The sequence below is a fragment of the Heterodontus francisci genome, chromosome 6 (assembly GCF_036365525.1).
Source record: "Heterodontus francisci isolate sHetFra1 chromosome 6, sHetFra1.hap1, whole genome shotgun sequence".
NCBI lineage: Eukaryota > Metazoa > Chordata > Chondrichthyes > Heterodontiformes > Heterodontidae > Heterodontus > Heterodontus francisci.
In genome coordinates, this window is record NC_090376.1 from 26,426,902 (window position 1) to 26,446,137 (window position 19,236).

Genomic DNA, 19,236 nt, shown 5'->3' on the forward strand with positions numbered 1-19,236 from the left:
CGGAGGCCAGGGGGCTGCTGGGTAAGTAAAACACTATATATTTGGGCGGTTTAAAATAACTTTCCTTTCAGTGCAGCAGCTTTTTCGGGAGCAGCGCGTGAGCGAGTGAGCAGCTGGGAAAGTCAGTTTGAAAGTAAATTTAATTTCCTTTTGTTTTTCGGCGGAGGCCAGGGGGCTGCTGGGTAAGTAAAACACTATATATTTGGGCGGTTTAAAATAACTTTCCTTTCAGTGCAGCAGCTTTTTCGGGAGCAGCGCGTGAGCGAGTGAGCAGCTGGGAAAGTCAGTTTGAAAGTAAATTTAATTTCCTTTTGTTTTTCGGCGGAGGCCAGGGGGCTGCTGGGTAAGTAAAACACTATATATTTGGGCGGTTTAAAATAACTTTCCTTTCAGTGCAGCAGCTTTTTCGGGAGCAGCGCGTGAGCAGCTGGGAAAGTCAGTTTGAAAGTAAATTTAATTTCCTTTTGTTTTTCGGCGGAGGCCAGGGGGCTGCTGGGTAAGTAAAACACTATATATTTGGGCGGCTTAAAATAACTTTCCTTTCAGTGCAGCAGCTTTTTCGGGAGCAGCGCGTGAGCGAGTGAGCAGCTGGGAAAGTCAGTTTGAAAGTAAATTTAATTTCCTTTTGTTTTTCGGCGGAGGCCAGGGGGCTGCTGGGTAAGTAAAACACTATATATTTGGGCGGTTTAAAATAACTTTCCTTTCAGTGCAGCAGCTTTTTCGGGAGCAGCGCGTGAGCGAGTGAGCAGCTGGGAAAGTCAGTTTGAAAGTAAATTTAATTTCCTTTTGTTTTTCGGCGGAGGCCAGGGGGCTGCTGGGTAAGTAAAACACTATATATTTGGGCGGTTTAAAATAACTTTCCTTTCAGTGCAGCAGCTTTTTCGGGAGCAGCGCGTGAGCGAGTGAGCAGCTGGGAAAGTCAGTTTGAAAGTAAATTTAATTTCCTTTTGTTTTTCGGCGGAGGCCAGGGGGCTGCTGGGTAAGTAAAACACTATATAGTTGGGCGGTTTAAAATAACTTTCCTTTCAGTGCAGCAGCTTTTTCGGGAGCAGCGCGTGAGCGAGTGAGCAGCTGGGAAAGTCAGTTTGAAAGTAAATTTAATTTCCTTTTGTTTTTCGGCGGAGGCCAGGGGGCTGCTGGGTAAGTAAAACACTATATATTTGGGCGGTTTAAAATAACTTTCCTTTCAGTGCAGCAGCTTTTTCGGGAGCAGCGCGTGAGCGAGTGAGCAGCTGGGAAAGTCAGTTTGAAAGTAAATTTAATTTCCTTTTGTTTTTCGGCGGAGGCCAGGGGGCTGCTGGGTAAGTAAAACACTATATATTTGGGCGGTTTAAAATAACTTTCCTTTCAGTGCAGCAGCTTTTTCGGGAGCAGCGCGTGAGCGAGTGAGCAGCTGGGAAAGTCAGTTTGAAAGTAAATTTAATTTCCTTTTGTTTTTCGGCGGAGGCCAGGGGGCTGCTGGGTAAGTAAAACACTATATATTTGGGCGGTTTAAAATAACTTTCCTTTCAGTGCAGCAGCTTTTTCGGGAGCAGCGCGTGAGCGAGTGAGCAGCTGGGAAAGTCAGTTTGAAAGTAAATTTAATTTCCTTTTGTTTTTCGGCGGAGGCCAGGGGGCTGCTGGGTAAGTAAAACACTATATATTTGGGCGGTTTAAAATAACTTTCCTTTCAGTGCAGCAGCTTTTTCGGGAGCAGCGCGTGAGCGAGTGAGCAGCTGGCAAAGTCAGTTTGAAAGTAAATTTAATTTCCTTTTGTTTTTCGGCGGAGGCCAGGGGGCTGCTGGGTAAGTAAAACACTATATATTTGGGCGGTTTAAAATAACTTTCCTTTCAGTGCAGCAGCTTTTTCGGGAGCAGCGCGTGAGCGAGTGAGCAGCTGGGAAAGTCAGTTTGAAAGTAAATTTAATTTCCTTTTGTTTTTCGGCGGAGGCCAGGGGGCTGCTGGGTAAGTAAAACACTATATATTTGGGCGGTTTAAAATAACTTTCCTTTCAGTGCAGCAGCTTTTTCGGGAGCAGCGCATGAGCAGCTGGGAAAGTCAGTTTGAAAGTAAATTTAATTTCCTTTTGTTTTTCGGCGGAGGCCAGGGGGCTGCTGGGTAAGTAAAACACTATATATTTGGGCGGTTTAAAATAACTTTCCTTTCAGTGCAGCAGCTTTTTCGGGAGCAGCGCGTGAGCGAGTGAGCAGCTGGGAAAGTCAGTTTGAAAGTAAATTTAATTTCCTTTTGTTTTTCGGCGGAGGCCAGGGGGCTGCTGGGTAAGTAAAACACTATATATTTGGGCGGTTTAAAATAACTTTCCTTTCAGTGCAGCAGCTTTTTCGGGAGCAGCGCGTGAGCGAGTGAGCAGCTGGGAAAGTCAGTTTGAAAGTAAATTTAATTTCCTTTTGTTTTTCGGCGGAGGCCAGGGGGCTGCTGGGTAAGTAAAACACTATATATTTGGGCGGTTTAAAATAACTTTCCTTTCAGTGCAGCAGCTTTTTCGGGAGCAGCGCGTGAGCGAGTGAGCAGCTGGGAAAGTCAGTTTGAAAGTAAATTTAATTTCCTTTTGTTTTTCGGCGGAGGCCAGGGGGCTGCTGGGTAAGTAAAACACTATATATTTGGGCGGTTTAAAATAACTTTCCTTTCAGTGCAGCAGCTTTTTCGGGAGCAGCGCGTGAGCGAGTGAGCAGCTGGGAAAGTCAGTTTGAAAGTAAATTTAATTTCCTTTTGTTTTTCGGCGGAGGCCAGGGGGCTGCTGGGTAAGTAAAACACTATATATTTGGGCGGTTTCTGAACCCGAGACACCACACTTGTAGTGTCTCCCACCCGCCCTCCTCCTCTAACCAAAAAAAAAAGGACTCGGTGGGGTGTTTATAAGGTAAGGCTTTTTCGATTTCTCTGGTTTTATTGTGATTGGTAAAAACTTTTCGTTCCTTTTTCATTTAACTAAGTTTAAACTTAAGATTAAAAATGGCAGGAGATCTCAGACCCGTATCATGCTCCTCTTGCTCAATGTGGGAGCTCAGGGACATGGCTGATGACCCTGACTCCTTCACGTGCAGGAAGAGTGTCCAGCTGCAGCTCTTGTTAGACCGCATGACGGCTCTCGAGCTGCGGATGGACTCACTTTGGAGCATGCGCGATGCTGAGGAGGTCGTGGATAGCACGTTTAGTGAATTGGTCACACCGCAGATTAGGATTGCTGAGGGAGAAAGGGAATGGGTGACCAAAAGGCAGAGAAAGAGCAGGAAGGCAGCGCAGGAGTCCCCTGCGGTCATCTCCCTCCAAAACAAGTATACCGTTTTGGATACTGTTGAGGGAGATGGCTCACCAGGGGAAGGCAGCAGTAGCCAGGTCCATGGCACCGTGGCTGGCTCTGCTGCTCAGAAGGGCGGGAAAAAGAGTGGAAGGGCTATAGTCGTAGGGGATTCGATTGTAAGGGGAGTAGATAGGCGGTTCTGTGGTCGAAAACGAGGGTCCCGAATGGTACGTTGCCTCCCAGGTGCACGGGTCAGGGACGTCTCAGATCGGCTACAGAACATTCTAAAGGGGGAGGGTGAACAGCCAGTTGTCATTGTGCACATAGGCACGAATGATATAGGTAAAAAACGGGATGAGGTCCTACAAGCAGAGTTTAGGGAGTTAGGAGCCAAGTTAAAAAGTAGGACCTCAGAGGTAGTAATCTCAGGATTACTACCAGTGCCACGTGATAGTCAGAGTAAAAATGAAAGAATAGTCAGGATGAATGCGTGGCTTGAGAGATGGTGCAGGAAGGAGGGGTTCAGATTTTTGGGACATTGGGACCGGTTCTGGGGGAGGTGGGACTATTACAAATTGGACGGTCTACACCTGGGCCGGACTGGAACCAATGTCCTTGGAGGTGCTTTTGCTAGCGCTGTTGGGGAGGGTTTAAACTAATGTGGCAGGGGGATGGGAACCAATTGAGGTCAGTTGACAGTGAGGAGGTAGTAACAAAAGCCTGTAAGGAACTAGATAATGAAGTCAGTGTGACTAAGGGGAAGAGCAGGCAGGGAGCAGATGATGAATATAAAGGGACTGGTGGTCTGAGGTGCATTTGTTTTAATGCAAGAAGTGTAGTTGGTAAGGCAGATGAACTTAGGGCTTGGATTAGTACCTGGGAGTATGATGTTATTGCTATTACTGAGACTTGGTTGAGGGAAGGGCATGATTGGCAACTAAATATCCCAGGGTATCGATGCTTCAGGCGGGATAGAGAGGGAGGTAAAAGGGGTGGAGGAGTTGCATTACTGGTCAAAGAGGATATCACAGTTGTGCTGAAGGAGGGCACTATGGAGGACTCGAGCAGTGAGGCAATATGGACAGAACTCAGAAATAGGAAGGGTGCGGTAACAATGTTGGGGCTGTACTACAGGCCTCCCAACAGCGAGCGTGAGATAGAGGTACAAATATGTAAACAGATTATGGAAAGATGTAGGAGCAACAGGGTGGTGGTGATAGGAGATTTTAATTTTCCCAACATTGACTGGGATTCGCTTAATGTTAGAGGTCCAGATGGAGCAGAATTTGTAAGGAGCATCCAGGAGGGTTTTCTAGAGCAGTATGTAAATAGTCCAACTCAGGAAGGGGCCATACTGGACCTGGTGTTGGGGAATGAGCCCGGCCAGGTTGTTGAAGTTTCAGTAGGGGACTACTTTGGGAATAGTGATCACAATTCCGTAAGCTTTAAAATACTCATGGACAAAGACGAGAGTGGTCCAAAAGGAAGAGTGCTAAATTGGGGGAAGGCCAACTATACCAAAATTCGGCAGGAGCTGGGAAATGTAGATTGGGAGCAGCTGTTTGAAGGTAAATCCACATGTGATATGTGGGAGGCTTTTAAAGAGAGGTTGATTAGCGTGCAGGAGAGATATGTTCCTGTGAAAATGAGGGATAGAAATGGCAAGATTAGGGAACCATGGATGACAGGTGAAATTGTGAGACTAGCTAAGAGGAAAAAGGAAGCATACATAAGGTCTAGGCGGCTGATGAAAGACGAAGCTTTGAAAGAATATCGGGAATGTAGGACCAATCTGAAACGAGGAATTAAGAGGGCTAAAAGGGGTCATGAAATATCTTTAGCAAACAGGGTTAAGGAAAATCCCAAAGCCTTTTATTCATATATAAGGAGAAAGAGGGTATCTAGAGAAAGGATTGGCCCACTAAAGGACAAAGGAGGAATGTTATGCTTGGACTCAGAGAAAATGGGTGAGATTCTAAACGAGTACTTTGCATCGGTATTCACCGAGGAGAGGGACATGACGGATGTTGAGGTTAGGAACAGATGTTTGATTACTCTAGGTCAAGTCGGCATAAGGAGGGAGGAAGTGTTGGGTATTCTAAAGGGCATTAAGGTGGACAAGTCCCCAGGTCCAGATGGGATCTATCCCAGGTTACTGAAGGAAGCGAGAGAGGAAATAGCTGGGGCCTTAACAGATATCTTTGCAGCATCCTTAAACACGGGTGAGGTCCCGGAGGACTGGAGAATTGCTAATGTTGTCCCCTTGTTTAAGAAGGGTAGCAGGGATAATCCAGGTAATTATAGACCGGTGAGCCTGACGTCAGTGGTAGGGAAGCTGCTGGAGAAGATACTGAGGGATAGGATCTATTCCCATTTGGAAGAAAATGGGCTCATCAGTGATAGGCAACATGGTTTTGTGCAGGGAAGGTCATGTCTTACCAACTTAATAGAATTCTTTGAGGAAGTGACAAAGTTGATTGATGACGGAAGGGCTGTCGATGTCATATACATGGACTTCAGTAAGGCGTTTGATAAGGTGCCCCATGGCAGGCTGATGGAGAAAGTGAAGGCGCTTGGGGTCCAAGGTGTACTAGCGAGATGGATAAAGAACTGGCTGGGCAACAGGAGACAGAGAGTAGCAGTAGAGGGGAGTTTCTCAAAATGGAGACGTGTGACCAGTGGTGTTCCACAGGGATCCGTGCTGGGACCACTGTTGTTTGTGATATACATTAATGATTTGGAGGAAAGTATAGGTGGACTGATTAGCAAATTTGCAGACGACACTAAGATTGGTGGAGTAGCAGATAGTGAAGGGGACTGTCAGAGAATACAGCAGAATATAGATAGATTGGAGAGTTGGGCAGAGAAATGGCAGATGGAGTTCAATCAGGGCAAATGCGAGGTGATGCATTTTGGAAGATCCAATTCAAGAGTGAACTATACAGTAAATGGAAAAGTCCTGGGGAAAATTGATGTCCAGAGAGATTTGGGTGTTCAGGTCCACTGTTCCCTGAAGGTGGCAACGCAGGTAAATAGAGTGGTCAAGAAGGCATACGGCATGCTTTCCTTCATCGGACGGGGTATTGAGTACAAGAGTTGGCAGGTCATGTTACAGTTGTATAGGACTTTGGTTCGGCCACATTTGGAATACTGCGTACAGTTCTGGTCGCCACATTACCAAAAGGATGTGGTTACTTTGGAGAGGGTGCAGAGGAGGTTCACTAGGATGTTGCCTGGTATGGAGGGCACTAGCTATGAAGAGAGGTTGAGTAGATTAGGATTATTTTCATTAGAAAGACGGAGGTTGAGGGGGGACCTGATTGAGGTGTACAAAATCATGAGAGGTATAGACAGGGTGGATAGCAAGAGGCTTTTTCCCAGAGTGGGGGATTCAATTACTAGAGGACACGAGTTCAAAGTGAAAGGGGAAAAGTTTAGGGGGGATATGCGTGGAAAGTTCTTTACGCAGAGGGTGGTGGGCACCTGGAACGCATTGCCAGCGGAGGTGGTAGATGCGGGCACGATGGAGTCTTTTAAGATGTATCTGGACAGATACATGAATGGGCAGGAAGAAGAGATACAGAAGCTTAGAAAATAGGCGACATGTTTAGAGAGACGATCTGGATCGGCGCAGGCTTGGAGGGCCGAAGGGCCTGTTCCTGTGCTGTAATTATCTTTGTAAGACTGAAAAATTGCAGCCATGAGGAAGGATTGGATAGGCTGGGGTTGTTTTCCTTGGAACAGAGCAGGCTGAGGGGAGATTTGATTGAAGTGTACAAGGTTGTGAGGGGTCTCGGAAGAGTGGATGGGAAGGACCCATTTCCCTTAGCAGAGAGGTCATTGACCGGGGGCATAGATTTAAAGTGAATGGTAGAAGGATTAGAGGGAAGAGGAGGAAAGATTTTTTTCACCCAGAGCATGGTAGGGGTCTGGAATTCACTGCCTGAAAAGGGTAGTAGAGGCAGAAACCGTCACCTAATTAAAAAAGGTGTCTGGATATGCATCGATAGTCCCGTAACCTCCAGAAATACGGACCAAATGCTGGATTGGGATGGGTGACTCGTTTTTTGGCCAGTGCAGACACGATGACAGAGTGGCCTTCTTCTGTGCCATAAATGTTTCTACATTTTTAAAATATTCTAAATATTTGAAAAGGAGGAATGTGCAGGGATATGGGGAGGGGGTGGAGGAGTGGCAGGTATTCTGCTTAGGTGTGGACATGATGGGTCAAATGGCCTTCTTCTGTGCTGTTATGATTCTATAAAGGCATCAAGGGATATGGGGATAGTGCAGGAAAATGGCCTTGACGTAGATGATCAGCAAAGATCTAGTAGAATGGTGGAGCAGGCCTGAGGGGCCAAATGGCCTACTCCTGCTCCGAGTTCCTATGTTTCTTCCTGCTGCCTTCTGCATCAGAGTCAATGGATGTCTTTCAGTACTTGTGGATATTTCAGATCACAAGTGCTTGGCCATTTCCAATTTGCTCCCTGCATTTTTGAAATAACTTAGTATTGGGTCAAGCACGAGCACTGGTTGAGTTAATTTTCTCCTCAATAATCTCAAATCCAAATGGCACCGTATACCCATTCATAGAGTCTTGCATCCCCAAAGCCTTTTATACAAAATCATCAGCAAATTTTAGCATGGCTGTTCTGCAGGCTATCCTTAACCTATTTTAAAAAATAAATCCAGCAAAGTGGTTACCTAGTTGTAACCTAGTTGATAGGTTAATTGGCCATTATAAATTGCCCCTAGTATAGGTAGGTGGTAGGGACATATATAGGGACAGGTGGGGATGTGGTAGGAATATGGGATTAGTGCAGGATTAGTATAAATGGGTGGTTGATGGTCGGCACAGACTCGGTGGGCCGAAGGGCCTGTTTCAGTGCTGTATCTCTAAACTAAACTAAAAGCACAACAGCAAAATTAGCATAGCAAAAGCTAAAGGGATATTTAACAGCTGATAACTTGTAAGGAGTCATGCTTGTAAATGATGAATCTGCAAACTGTTTCAATATGGAAGTTGTAATTTCTGTTCAGTTGAAGTTGAAGCTGTAGAATCATAGAATGATACAGCACAGAAGGTGGCCATTGGGCTATTGTGCTAGTGCCGCCTCTTTGAAGTTAATCCCACTCCCCTGCTCCTTCCCAATAGCTCAGTAATTTTTCATTCAAGTATTTATCCAATTACCTTTTGAAAGTTATTATTGAATCTTCCACCACCCTTTCAGGGTGTGCATTTCAGATCATGAATAACTCCTTGCACATTTTTTTCTTCATGTGGCCTCTGGTTCTTTTGTCAATTACCTTAAATCTGTGTTTATTGGTTACTGACCTTTCTGCCACTGAAAACAGATCCTCTTTAATACTCCTATCAAAACCCTTCATGATTTTGAACACTCTTATCAAATCTCTCTCTAACCTTCTAACCTTCACAGTCCCAAGGGGAATAACCCCTATTTCTCTACTCATAACTGAAGTTTTTCATCCCTGGTACCATTCTAGTAAATCTCCTCTGCAAACTCACTTAAGGCCTGTAAAGTCTGAAATTTTAATGTGATTTTAAAAAAGGCTTCCTAAAAAGCAAAAAAAAAGTTAACTTCAAGCTGCATTTTGACATAGTTCTGCCAAAATGATACATCTCAGGAGCTATGTCTTAAGCTAGCAGCTGGTTCTTTCCAATGCAATGTCAGCACTAGGATTCCACAAAAGTATAGGGTAGATGAAAATTGCATATTGTATGAACTGTAAAAAAAATGTAAGTTGTAGATTTTCTCTTACCAAGCTTGCACTTATGCCTGCAAACAGCATTTTAACTCTAGGATCAAATGCTGCTCTTTATAGATCCATATATTTGTAATGGTGGGAGAAATGTGAGGTAATGAATTCCAAACATCACACAAGAAGCATATTGAACTAAGCTCAAGTCGACCTTTTTCAACGTTTTGGTATCCATGTTAAAAAAGCCGAGTCACAATGCTGCATTGTTCTTGTTAGTCTCATCACAGACCTTCCATGGAATGCAAAGTGTAAGATACAAATGATTTTCGGTACATATTAAATGTTGGCTGAAGAGGTTCCAAACTGAATGCTGCTCCAATGAATGGTACAATTTAGATTCAATATCAGACAGGCATTTTTTCCCCCACAAAGATTCAGTCTCAGCCAGAACATGCATTATCTCACTTATACTAGAGTAATGATCATCCATATGGGATGGTCTACAAATTGCTCCCCTTTTACAGCAAAACTGGGAAGTTTGAAACTATAGTCCACTTAAATTGAGCACAGTGGTTAGCACCGCAGCCTCACAGCTCCAGCGACCCGGGTTCAGTTCTGGGTACTGCCTGTGCGGAGTTTGCAAGTTCTCCCTGTGACCGCGTGGGTTTCCGCCAGGTACTCCAGTTTCCTCCCACAGCCAAAGACTAGCAGGTTGATGGGGCAATTTACAAGGGCCAATTTACCTTAGTACAGGTAGGTGGTAGGAGAAAGGTGTGGATGTGGTAGGGAATATGGGGTTAATGTAGGATTAGTATAAATGGGTGGCTGTTGGTCGGCACAGACTCAGTGGGCCAAAGGGCCTGTTTCAGTGCTGTATCTCTAAATAAATAAATAATAAAAATTAAAACAGTGAAGGGACATGGGATGTAACTAAATTTTGTTTTTTCCTATTCATGGGATGTGGTCATTGCTGGCTAGGCCAGCATTTATTGCCCATCCCCAATTGCCCTCGAGAAGGTGGTGGTTAGCTGCCTTCTTGAACCGCTGCAGTCCGTGAGGTAGGTGTACCCACAGTGCTGTTAGGAAGGGAGTTCCAGGATTTTGACCCAGCGACGGTGAAGGAACGGCGATATAGTTCCAAGTCAGGATGGTGTGCGACTTGGAGGAGAACATGCAGGTGGTGGTGTTCCCATGCATTTGCTGCCCTTGTCCTTCTAGTTGGTAGAGGTCAGGGTTTGGAAGGTGCTGTCTAAGGAGCCTTGGTGCATTTCTGAAGTGCATCTTGTAGATGGTACAAACTGCTGCCACTGTGCGCCGGTGGTGGAGTGAGTGAATGTTTGTGGATGGGGTGCCAATCAAGCAGGCTGCTTTGTCCTGGATGGTATCGAGCTTCGAGTGTTGTTGGAGCTGCATCCATCCAGGCAAGTGGAGAGTATTCCATCACACTCCTGACTTGTGCCTTGTAGATGGTAGATAGGCTTTGGGGAATCAGGAGAGGAGTCACTCGCCGCAGGATTCCTAGCCTCAGACCCGCTCTTGTAGTCACAGTATTTATATGGCTACTCCAGTTCAGTTTCTGGTCAATGGTAGCCCCTAGGATGTTGATAGTGGGGAAATTCAGCGATGGTAATGCCATTGAATGTCAAGGGGAGATAATTAGATTCTCTCTTCTTAGAGATGGTCATTGCCTGGCACGAATGTTACTTGCCACTTATCAGCCCAAGCCTGGATATTGTTCAGGTCTTTCTGCATTTCTACATGGACTGCTTCAGTTTCTGAGGAGTCACAAATGGTACTGGACATTGCTCACTGATGATTGCACATCCCCTTTCTGACCTTATGACTGAAGAAAGGTCATTGATGAAGCAGCCGAAGATGGTTGGGCCTAGGACACTACCATAAAAGGAACTCCTACAGTGATGTCCTGGAGCTCAGATGATTGACCTCCAACAACCACAACCATATTTCTTGGCGTTAGGTATGACTCCAGCCAGCGGAGGGTTTTCCCCGATTCCCATTGACTTCAGTTTTGCTAGGGCTCCTTGATGCCATACTCGGTCAAATGCTGCCTTGATGTCAAGGGCAGTCACTCTCACCTCACCTCTGGTGTTCAGCTCTTTTGTCCATGTTTGAACCAAGGCTGTAATGAGGTCAGGAGCTGAGTGGCCCTGGCAGAACCCAAACTGAGTGTCACTGAGCAAAGCAAGTGCTGCTTGATGACACTGTTGATGACACCTTCAATCACTTTACTGATGACTGAGAGGAGACTGATGGGGCGGTAATTGGCCGGGTTGGACTTGTCCTGGTATGTCCTGGACATACCTGGGCAATTTTCCACATTGCCGGGTAGATGTGAGTGTTGTAGCTGTACTAAAACAGCTTGGCTAGGGGCGCGGCAAGTTTTGGAGTACAGGTCTTCAGTAGGGCCCATAGCCTTTGCAGTATCCAGTGCCTTCAGTCATTTAATATCACTCGGAGTGAATCGAATAGGCTGAAGTCTGGCATCTGTGATGCAGGGGACTTCAGGAGGAGGCAGAGATGGATCATCAACTTGGCACTTCTGGCTGAAGATTGTTGCAAATGCTTCAGCCTTATCTTTCCCACTGGTGTGCTGGGCTCCCCCAAAATGGAGGATAGGGATATTTGTGGAGCCACCTCCTCCAGTTAGTTGTTTAATTGTCCACCACCATTCACAGTTGGATGTAGCAAGACTGCAGAGCTTAGATCTGATCTGCTGGTTATGGGTTCGCTTAGCCCAGCCTATTGCATGCTGCTTACACAGTTTGTCACATAAGTAGTCCTCTGTTGTAGCTTCATCAGGCTGACACCTCATTTTGAGGTATGTCTTGTGCTGCTCCTGGCATGCTTTCCTGCACTCTTCATTGAACCAGGGTTGGTCTCCTGGCTTGATGATAATGGTAGAGTGGGGGATATGCCAGGCCATGAGGTTAATGATTGTGGCTACAATTCAGCTGCTACCCCACAGCACCTCATGGATGCCCAGTTTTGCATTGCTAGATTTGTTCAAAATCTATCCCATTTAGCACGGTGATTGTGCCACACAACACAATGGAGGGTATCCTCAATGTGAAGGAGGGACTTCGTCTCCACAAGGACTGTGCAGTGGTCACTCCTACCAATACTGTCATGAGCAGATGCATCTGCGGCAGGCAGATTGGTGAGGACGAGGTCAAGTATGTTTTTCCCCTCACCACCTGCCGCAGACCCAGTCTAGCAGCTATGTCCTTTAGCACCACTACTGACCGAACTGGCCGAGTGCTACCGAGCCACTCTTGGTGATGGAAATTGAAGTTCCCCCACCCGGAGTACATCCTGTCCCCTTGCCACCCTCAGTGCTTCCTCCAAGTGGTGTTCAACATGGAGGAGTACTGAGTCATCAGCTGGGGGAGGGCAGTCGGTGGTAATGAGCAGGAGGTTTCTTTGACCACATTTGACCTGATGCCATGAGACTTCATGAAGTCCGGAGTAGATGTTGAGGACTCCCAGGGCAACTCCCTCCCGACTGTATACCACTGTGCTGCCATCTCTGCTGGGTCTGTCCTGCCAGTGGGACAGGACATACTCGGGGATAGTGATGGCAGTATCTGGAACATTGTCCGTCAGATATGATTCCGTGAGTGTGACTATGTCAGGCTGTTACTTTACTAGTCTGTAGGACAGCTCTCCCAACTTTGGCACAAGCCTCCAGATGTTAGTAAGGGAGGACTTTGCAGGGTCAATAGGGCTGGGTTTGCCAGTCATTTCCAGTGCCTAGGATGATGCCGGGTGGTCCATCTGGTCCAGTTACATTCTTTTTTTTTTTAAATTGACTTCGTAGCCGTTAGACAAAGCAGGTAAGGACAGATTTCCTTCCCTAAAAGGATATTAGTGAACCAGATGTTTTTTCATCAAATCAATCAACAATGGTTTCATGGCCATCATTAAACTAGCTTTTTAAATTCGAGATTTATTAATGGACTCCAAATTCCACCTTCTGCTGTGGTGGGATACGAACCCATGTCCCCAGAATACCCTGGGTCTCTGGTTACTAGTCCAGTGACAATACCACTATACCACCACCTCCCCTTGTCTTACTGTACCTACCGGTCATGGAAAGCATCGAGAACCAGCTGATACCAGAGCACATACCAAGGGTCAAAACATCCAAAAGCAGTCCTCCCAAGCAATCTGCCCAGTCACCATTTCCAAATAAGAAAACAAGTAATAGGAGCCAGAGTAGGCCATATGGCCTCCTCAAGCATGGTCTGGCATTCAATAAGATCATGGCTCAACTAATCGTGGCCTTAACTCCATTTTCCTGACTGTTCTGCATAACCCTTGACTGCCTTATAGCTCAAAAAGGTCTGTCCATCTCAGCCTAGAATATTCAATAACTCTGCTTCCACAGCTCTCTGGGGTAGAGAATTCCAAACATTGACGACCTCCAAGAAGAAATTCCTCCCCATCTGTCTTAAATGGGCAACGCCTTATTCTGAAACTATGCTCCCTAGTTCTAGAATATGAGAGGTCACAGACCTGAAATGTTATGTCGGTTTCTCTTTCCACAGATGCTGCTGGAGCTGTTGAGTATTTCCAGCAATTTTTATTTCAGATTTTCAACATTCGCACTATTTTGCTTTTGTCAAAAGGACTAATCTTACATCTGCATTGCCCAATCGCAAACTCTATATAGCATACGTTGTAGTTAAAAACAGGATGATTATTTTTCCACTTACATTTTAACATAATTAAACAAAGCTACAATTTGCTTTAGAAAGGAAAAAAGAATCAATTCACTGGTCATTCTGAAGCCCATACTGCAAGCAATTAAAGAAAAACAAACTTGTACCTCTAGTCGCCTTTAATGAAGAGATGTGTTGAAATGGCCAACAGGTTTAAGTTTATTTAACTATACATTTAGGTAAAGTATTGCAACTGTTTGGAAACGATTTTTTAAAAACTCAAAATCAACCAAACTACAAAATAAAATCACAGTTCAGCTCGCTTTAGCATCTCCTCAAAATTGACCGGGAGGCAGCCAGTCGGAAAAGGAACAGAAACCACAGTTTCGATTTAAAATCTGAAATGCATACTAACCCCATTCTCATTTTAGTTCCAGTCTGGAGACCTGACGGCATCGGTGGTCGCGAAGGCAATTTGCTCAAGAACAACTCTTTCTCTAAAGAAGACATGCTTCATATGCATTAAATGTAAAAAAAAAAGAAAACCAATAATTATTGTCACGGCTCTTAAGAAGCGGCTGCTCCGGCCTTGTACTTATATACACTACATAAATATCAGGGTACCCCAACGATGAACACAGAAATTAAATATATATTTTTTAAAGTCCTGTCTCTATTCCTGACGATGGCCTGCTCCTCCGGTGGGGAGGCGGTTGCTGCGCGGGTGCATCACTGCTGGGACTTGTAGTCCTGACGGTGTCCTTATCGGCAAGCAACTAGACGGCTTGATCCCGGGACTACAACTCCCATGAAGCCCTTTACCGCATTACGTAATGGTTGGCAAACACCGGATGTCTGCTCAGTATTCTGGAAGTTGGAGGTTTTATATTTGGAATCCGGCGCGCCGTTGCCGTGGTTACCAGTTTGAATTTTAACAAAAACGTTGGGCCTGCCAGCTGGTGGCTGCTTATTGTCATCAACAGTCACAGTAAAAAGAAAGAATTCTGCAAGTGCCTCGCTTTCTGTTTCAGGATCGAGGCGTAACTAATGGAATCATTTACACATTAGCCTGAACAAAACAAAGACTCATAATCATGATACTATTGCCCGTGACTGCCAGATGCTCTTATTCCCTACGGTGCCCACTGGTTGCAGAAACCCCCCCCCCCCCCCCCTTATTTTCTCACGCCCCTGTTTTATGCTACACCTTCCACCCCAGCAATGATGCAATGAAGAACTCCCGCAATGAGAGACTTCCAATGGGGTTCCCCACCCACCAACTTCTTACCAGGTGGCAAGATGGAATGCAAGGGTATGTCTGGATAGATATGGCGAATACCCAGGAGCAGCCCATACATTAAATCCCTCCAAACAGAGTGGAATGGAGAGGAGGGAATTTCCAAATTTTAAAGTGATGGCTCCAGTCATCAGCGGAGATTATGGTGGTTGTAAGTTTTGCTTTAGTTGACTTAAGAACATAAGAAATAGGACTAGTAGACCTTACAGTCTCTCGAGCCAGGCTCCACCATACGATCATGGCTGATCTGCTTCAAGTCCACTTTCCTGTCTGCTCCATATCCCTCGATTCCCTGAGAGATGAAAAATCCATCTATCCCAGCCCTCAATATACTTGCTTTATTTAAAGTGAGATACCTGATTGGTATGTTGGCAACTAAAGTTTCAGAGACTGTTTTCAAATGTTAATATTGGATTGCAGATTGCCTCTAAAAATGTTTTTGCATTTTAGTCAATCGCCCCTGAAAAGTCTAATGACTGGCACCAGTATTGCAGAAATATATTATAATGTAGCTACCACTTGGTCACTGACTGGAGGCAACAGCAAAATTGGGGAAGATGATGAAAGGAAGGGCTGATTACCGAACTGAAGGCTTATTAGTGAAAGCCATGAAATTACCTCAGTCTTCTACAGAGTAAGCAACACTGGTGAGAGATATTAGGGCATGACATTTCTATTTAGGAAAGAGGACTTAGTTTTTGCCCTCTGCATTCTACCTCCATACATTAAAATGTATTTATATTTCAGAATGGGATGATGAAACAAAAAGCCACATTTTAAATGACACTTAGCATGCATTGGTCTCCTACTCTGAGAAGCTGAGGTAAATTATCAAAGTCTATAGTGCAGCTGAAGTTGAAAAGGGTAAGAGAAAAGATGAGGTAAATCGAGCAATAGTGATTAAGTGTAATCCTGTAGGTAAAAGGAGAAATTGAATACTGAAACATTAATTTCTTGGATGTTTGCTATGAAAAAGATCAACCACATTCACTGTGAGTTTATTTCCTGAGTTAATTACTCTAACATATGATGTAATTACAGTAAAATATATGAGGAGCTTGCACTCTCATACATTTTTATGTTGTCTAATGTCCTTAGCTAAGATGGGCTGAATGACCTTCCTCACCTTGTAATCAGGGTTTTGGCATGGGTGATGTGTATTAAACAATGCTCACTCACTTGTTTGGCAGAGGTAGTCAGTGGCACAGCAGTTCACTTCTAATGTAGTGTCATCATATTACCTGACCAAGCTGACATTTTTTTTGCACTGGTTCGATCTACATGAACTATTTTATGTCATGTTATTCAAAGTAAAATACCTAGGCCATAAGGTTTTCTACCACTTTTTGGGCTGGTAACTGTAAAAATAGAAAATGCTGGAAAGACTCAGCAGGTCTGACAGCATCTGTGGAGAGAGAAACAGAGCTGACGTTTCAGGTCTGTAACCATTCTAATGAAAGGTCAGAGACCTAAAACGTTAACTGTTTCTCTCTCCACAGATGCTACTAGACCTGCTGAGTGTTTCCAGCATTTTCTGTTTTTATTTCAGATTTCCAGCATCCACAGTATTTTGCTTTTGTATTACAGTAAAAACAGAATTCATAATCTATCCCCTTGTGAGGTTAAAGAAAAAAATAATTCAAATCAATTATGTTGCTCTGGTTGGGATCAATTAACTCAGTGCAGCCTAAGGATTGAATCCAAGATATTCCCGACCTTTAAGGTTCAGTAATTACTTGATAAACTCCCTGTGCTATTGGGGACCCCACAACTTTTTAAAAACATTTTTCAATACTAGAATTGCAAAGAGCCAGGGATCGAGAAGTATTAAACACCAAAGGTTTAACTAGCTTAATTCTGAACTTAAGTCCAAATCATCCCCATATACTATTCAATGCTACTTGGTACAGTTTCCTTCTGGTACATGAAAATGAAGCAAATATTGAAGCTTTATTACTACGGATCAGGTGGTATAAATTCTTTCCAATCTAACAAAGTTCTTGAACAGGACGATTTCTCTGCCGAATTTTACAAAAAAGATGACTCCTGAAAGTGGTTCATGAAATTATTACTACAGGTTCCATCTGACTCTTGGACAAATGCTTTGATCTATTTTGAAAAATGGAAGGGACCCATGTAAGCGTGCATCATATTGACCTATATGTTTCAATTGTTACTCCAAAACCTTTATAAAATTCCTTAAAACTCTTCTAAATAACTTGATTTCAAATTAATTCACATTATCTGATATGTTTTATATGTAGAAGGCACGTAGGATTGCATTTGTGGCTTCTCAATGCAATCTATTCTACAACTGATGGTCTGGTCCTCTCTAGATTGCAAAGAAGGCATTTATACTGACTTTTCTCGGGAAGGTGCTAAAGCATCTAATGAGTTTGCTAGTTCTATTCTTACTGTTTCACATCAGTTGTCTTTAATAGGATTACATTTTAATTTGAATTGTCATGGAACTCACTCGTGCATCTATTTTTTGCCTTGGCTACCAGCATTTGTGCCACTCAAGACTATCAAGGATTTGAGTGGTAAAGGATATAAAATGTCCCTGTTTGCAGATGACCTTTTCTGTATTACTAATTCCCTATTCATCTTCCTACGTGTGCTGAAGTATCTTTGACTTTCCATTAGGACATATATAAATTATGCCTAGTTGGAGGCCATGGCCCTGTAAAGCTCTATCCATCCTGGCTCAGTTTAATCTGCTAAAAGGTCTTAGGTTTTATGATGCTAGGAGGTGCATTTCCAATTATTCCCCTTAAACTAGGATAATTTATAAGCACTTGAATAAATAGGCTTATCTTTTTTCTTGTCAAGTATGTTAAAAATAACAAATCTTTCCAACTTATTAATATGACAGTATAACACTTGCATTTATATGCTGCCTTATCACCAACACCCCCAAAACCAGATTAACTAATAATTTATCCATTGTTGTTTCTGAGATTGTGTGGAAAATGGCTTCCCAAGTCTACAGCCTAAGTAATTTATTGTAAGTGAGGTACTTTAGGATGTTTTAGAGAGGCACTTCTTAAGACTTGGGCTTTTCTGGGTATTTTTTTCCCATACTCAGCACAAAGGCAGGTCACAAAAGCAAGCCTGCAACTCCTATGAACTGAAGTGAGGCCATAAGTGCAATGTAATCTGAGAAACTGTGTCCTTGGTGAACAACACACCCATTTGTTATCTCTGGATTTACAGTTAGTATTTCCATTACTTGCTAATGTCTCTTCAGAGCATAATTAAAATCAGTCACACCAGACACTTTCATAGCTGATTAAAATACCAAACAATTTTATTTGCAGATAATTTACAGAAGGAAGCAGTAACAGTCAAAATAAGCAGTAATTTCAAAAAGGTTCACAAAGGAATTAAATAGACAAGCACGTTAGTTGAGTTCCTTTGAATGACTTTCTTGCAGATCTTTCAAATAAAGGATTGATAAACATTTGGAAACATCTAAACCCTATCAGTTATAATCCTTCTTGGAATTCAGTATGTTGTGGAGTTGTACCTGTCTTCTGTGTCTTTCAAAACCATAACTAATTGACATGTAAAGAGTCTGGCCCCTATGTTCATCAAAAACTTTTAAATACGATGTTGCCTTTGAGAATCTAATTTTGAGCACATGGCTCATCATGCCGATTGGATTTCTGAAAGCAGTATCCAATTGGTCCCATTCCCCGGCCCTTTCTCCATACCCTTTTTTTCAAATATTTATGCATTTCCATTGTAAACATTTTAACAAGTTCTATTTCCACCATTGTTCCTGGTCGAGCATTCCATGTTGTAATAACTGTTAATATTCAAAAAAAACCTAAGCTCTCCCTTTGTTCTTTTGATGTTTTTGTTGGGGCATAAATTAAAAACTAAGAAGTGCTGGACATACTCAGCAGGTTCGGCAGCATCTGTGGAGAGAGAAGCAAAGTTAACGTTTCAGGTCAGTGACCGTTCATCAGAACTGCCCAATTCCGATGAAGGGTCACTGACCTGAAATGTTAACTTGCCAGAGCTGGCGGGCAGCCATAAAGGCAGGGCTAAAGTGTGGCGAGTCGAAGAGACTTAGCAGTTGGCAGGAAAAAAGACAGAAGCGCAAGGGGAGAGCCAACTGTGTAACAGCCCCGACAAACCAATTTTTTCTGCAGCACCTGTGGAAGAGTCTGTCACTCTAGTATTGGCCTTTATAGCCACTCCAGGCGCTGCTCCACAAACCACTGACCACCTCCAGGCGCTTACCCATTGTCTCCCGAGTCAAGGAGGCCAAAGAAGACTCCAGACA

The 19,236-nt window shown here is 43.9% G+C and overlaps 1 protein-coding gene across 2 annotated transcripts in view; it reads right to left on the minus strand.

The window, feature by feature from the left end:
* ppme1 (protein phosphatase methylesterase 1) overlaps window positions 1–14,403 on the minus strand; it is a 71,546-nt gene extending 57,143 nt beyond the window's left edge. For both annotated transcript variants that reach the window (XM_068033363.1, XM_068033362.1), the window contains exon 1: window positions 14,061–14,403. In XM_068033363.1, coding sequence (XP_067889464.1) covers window positions 14,061–14,155 — 95 coding nt within the window. In that variant the 5' untranslated portion in view covers window positions 14,156–14,403. The remainder of the gene's footprint in view (window positions 1–14,060) is intronic.
* Between the last annotated feature and the right edge of the window lie 4,833 nt (window positions 14,404–19,236).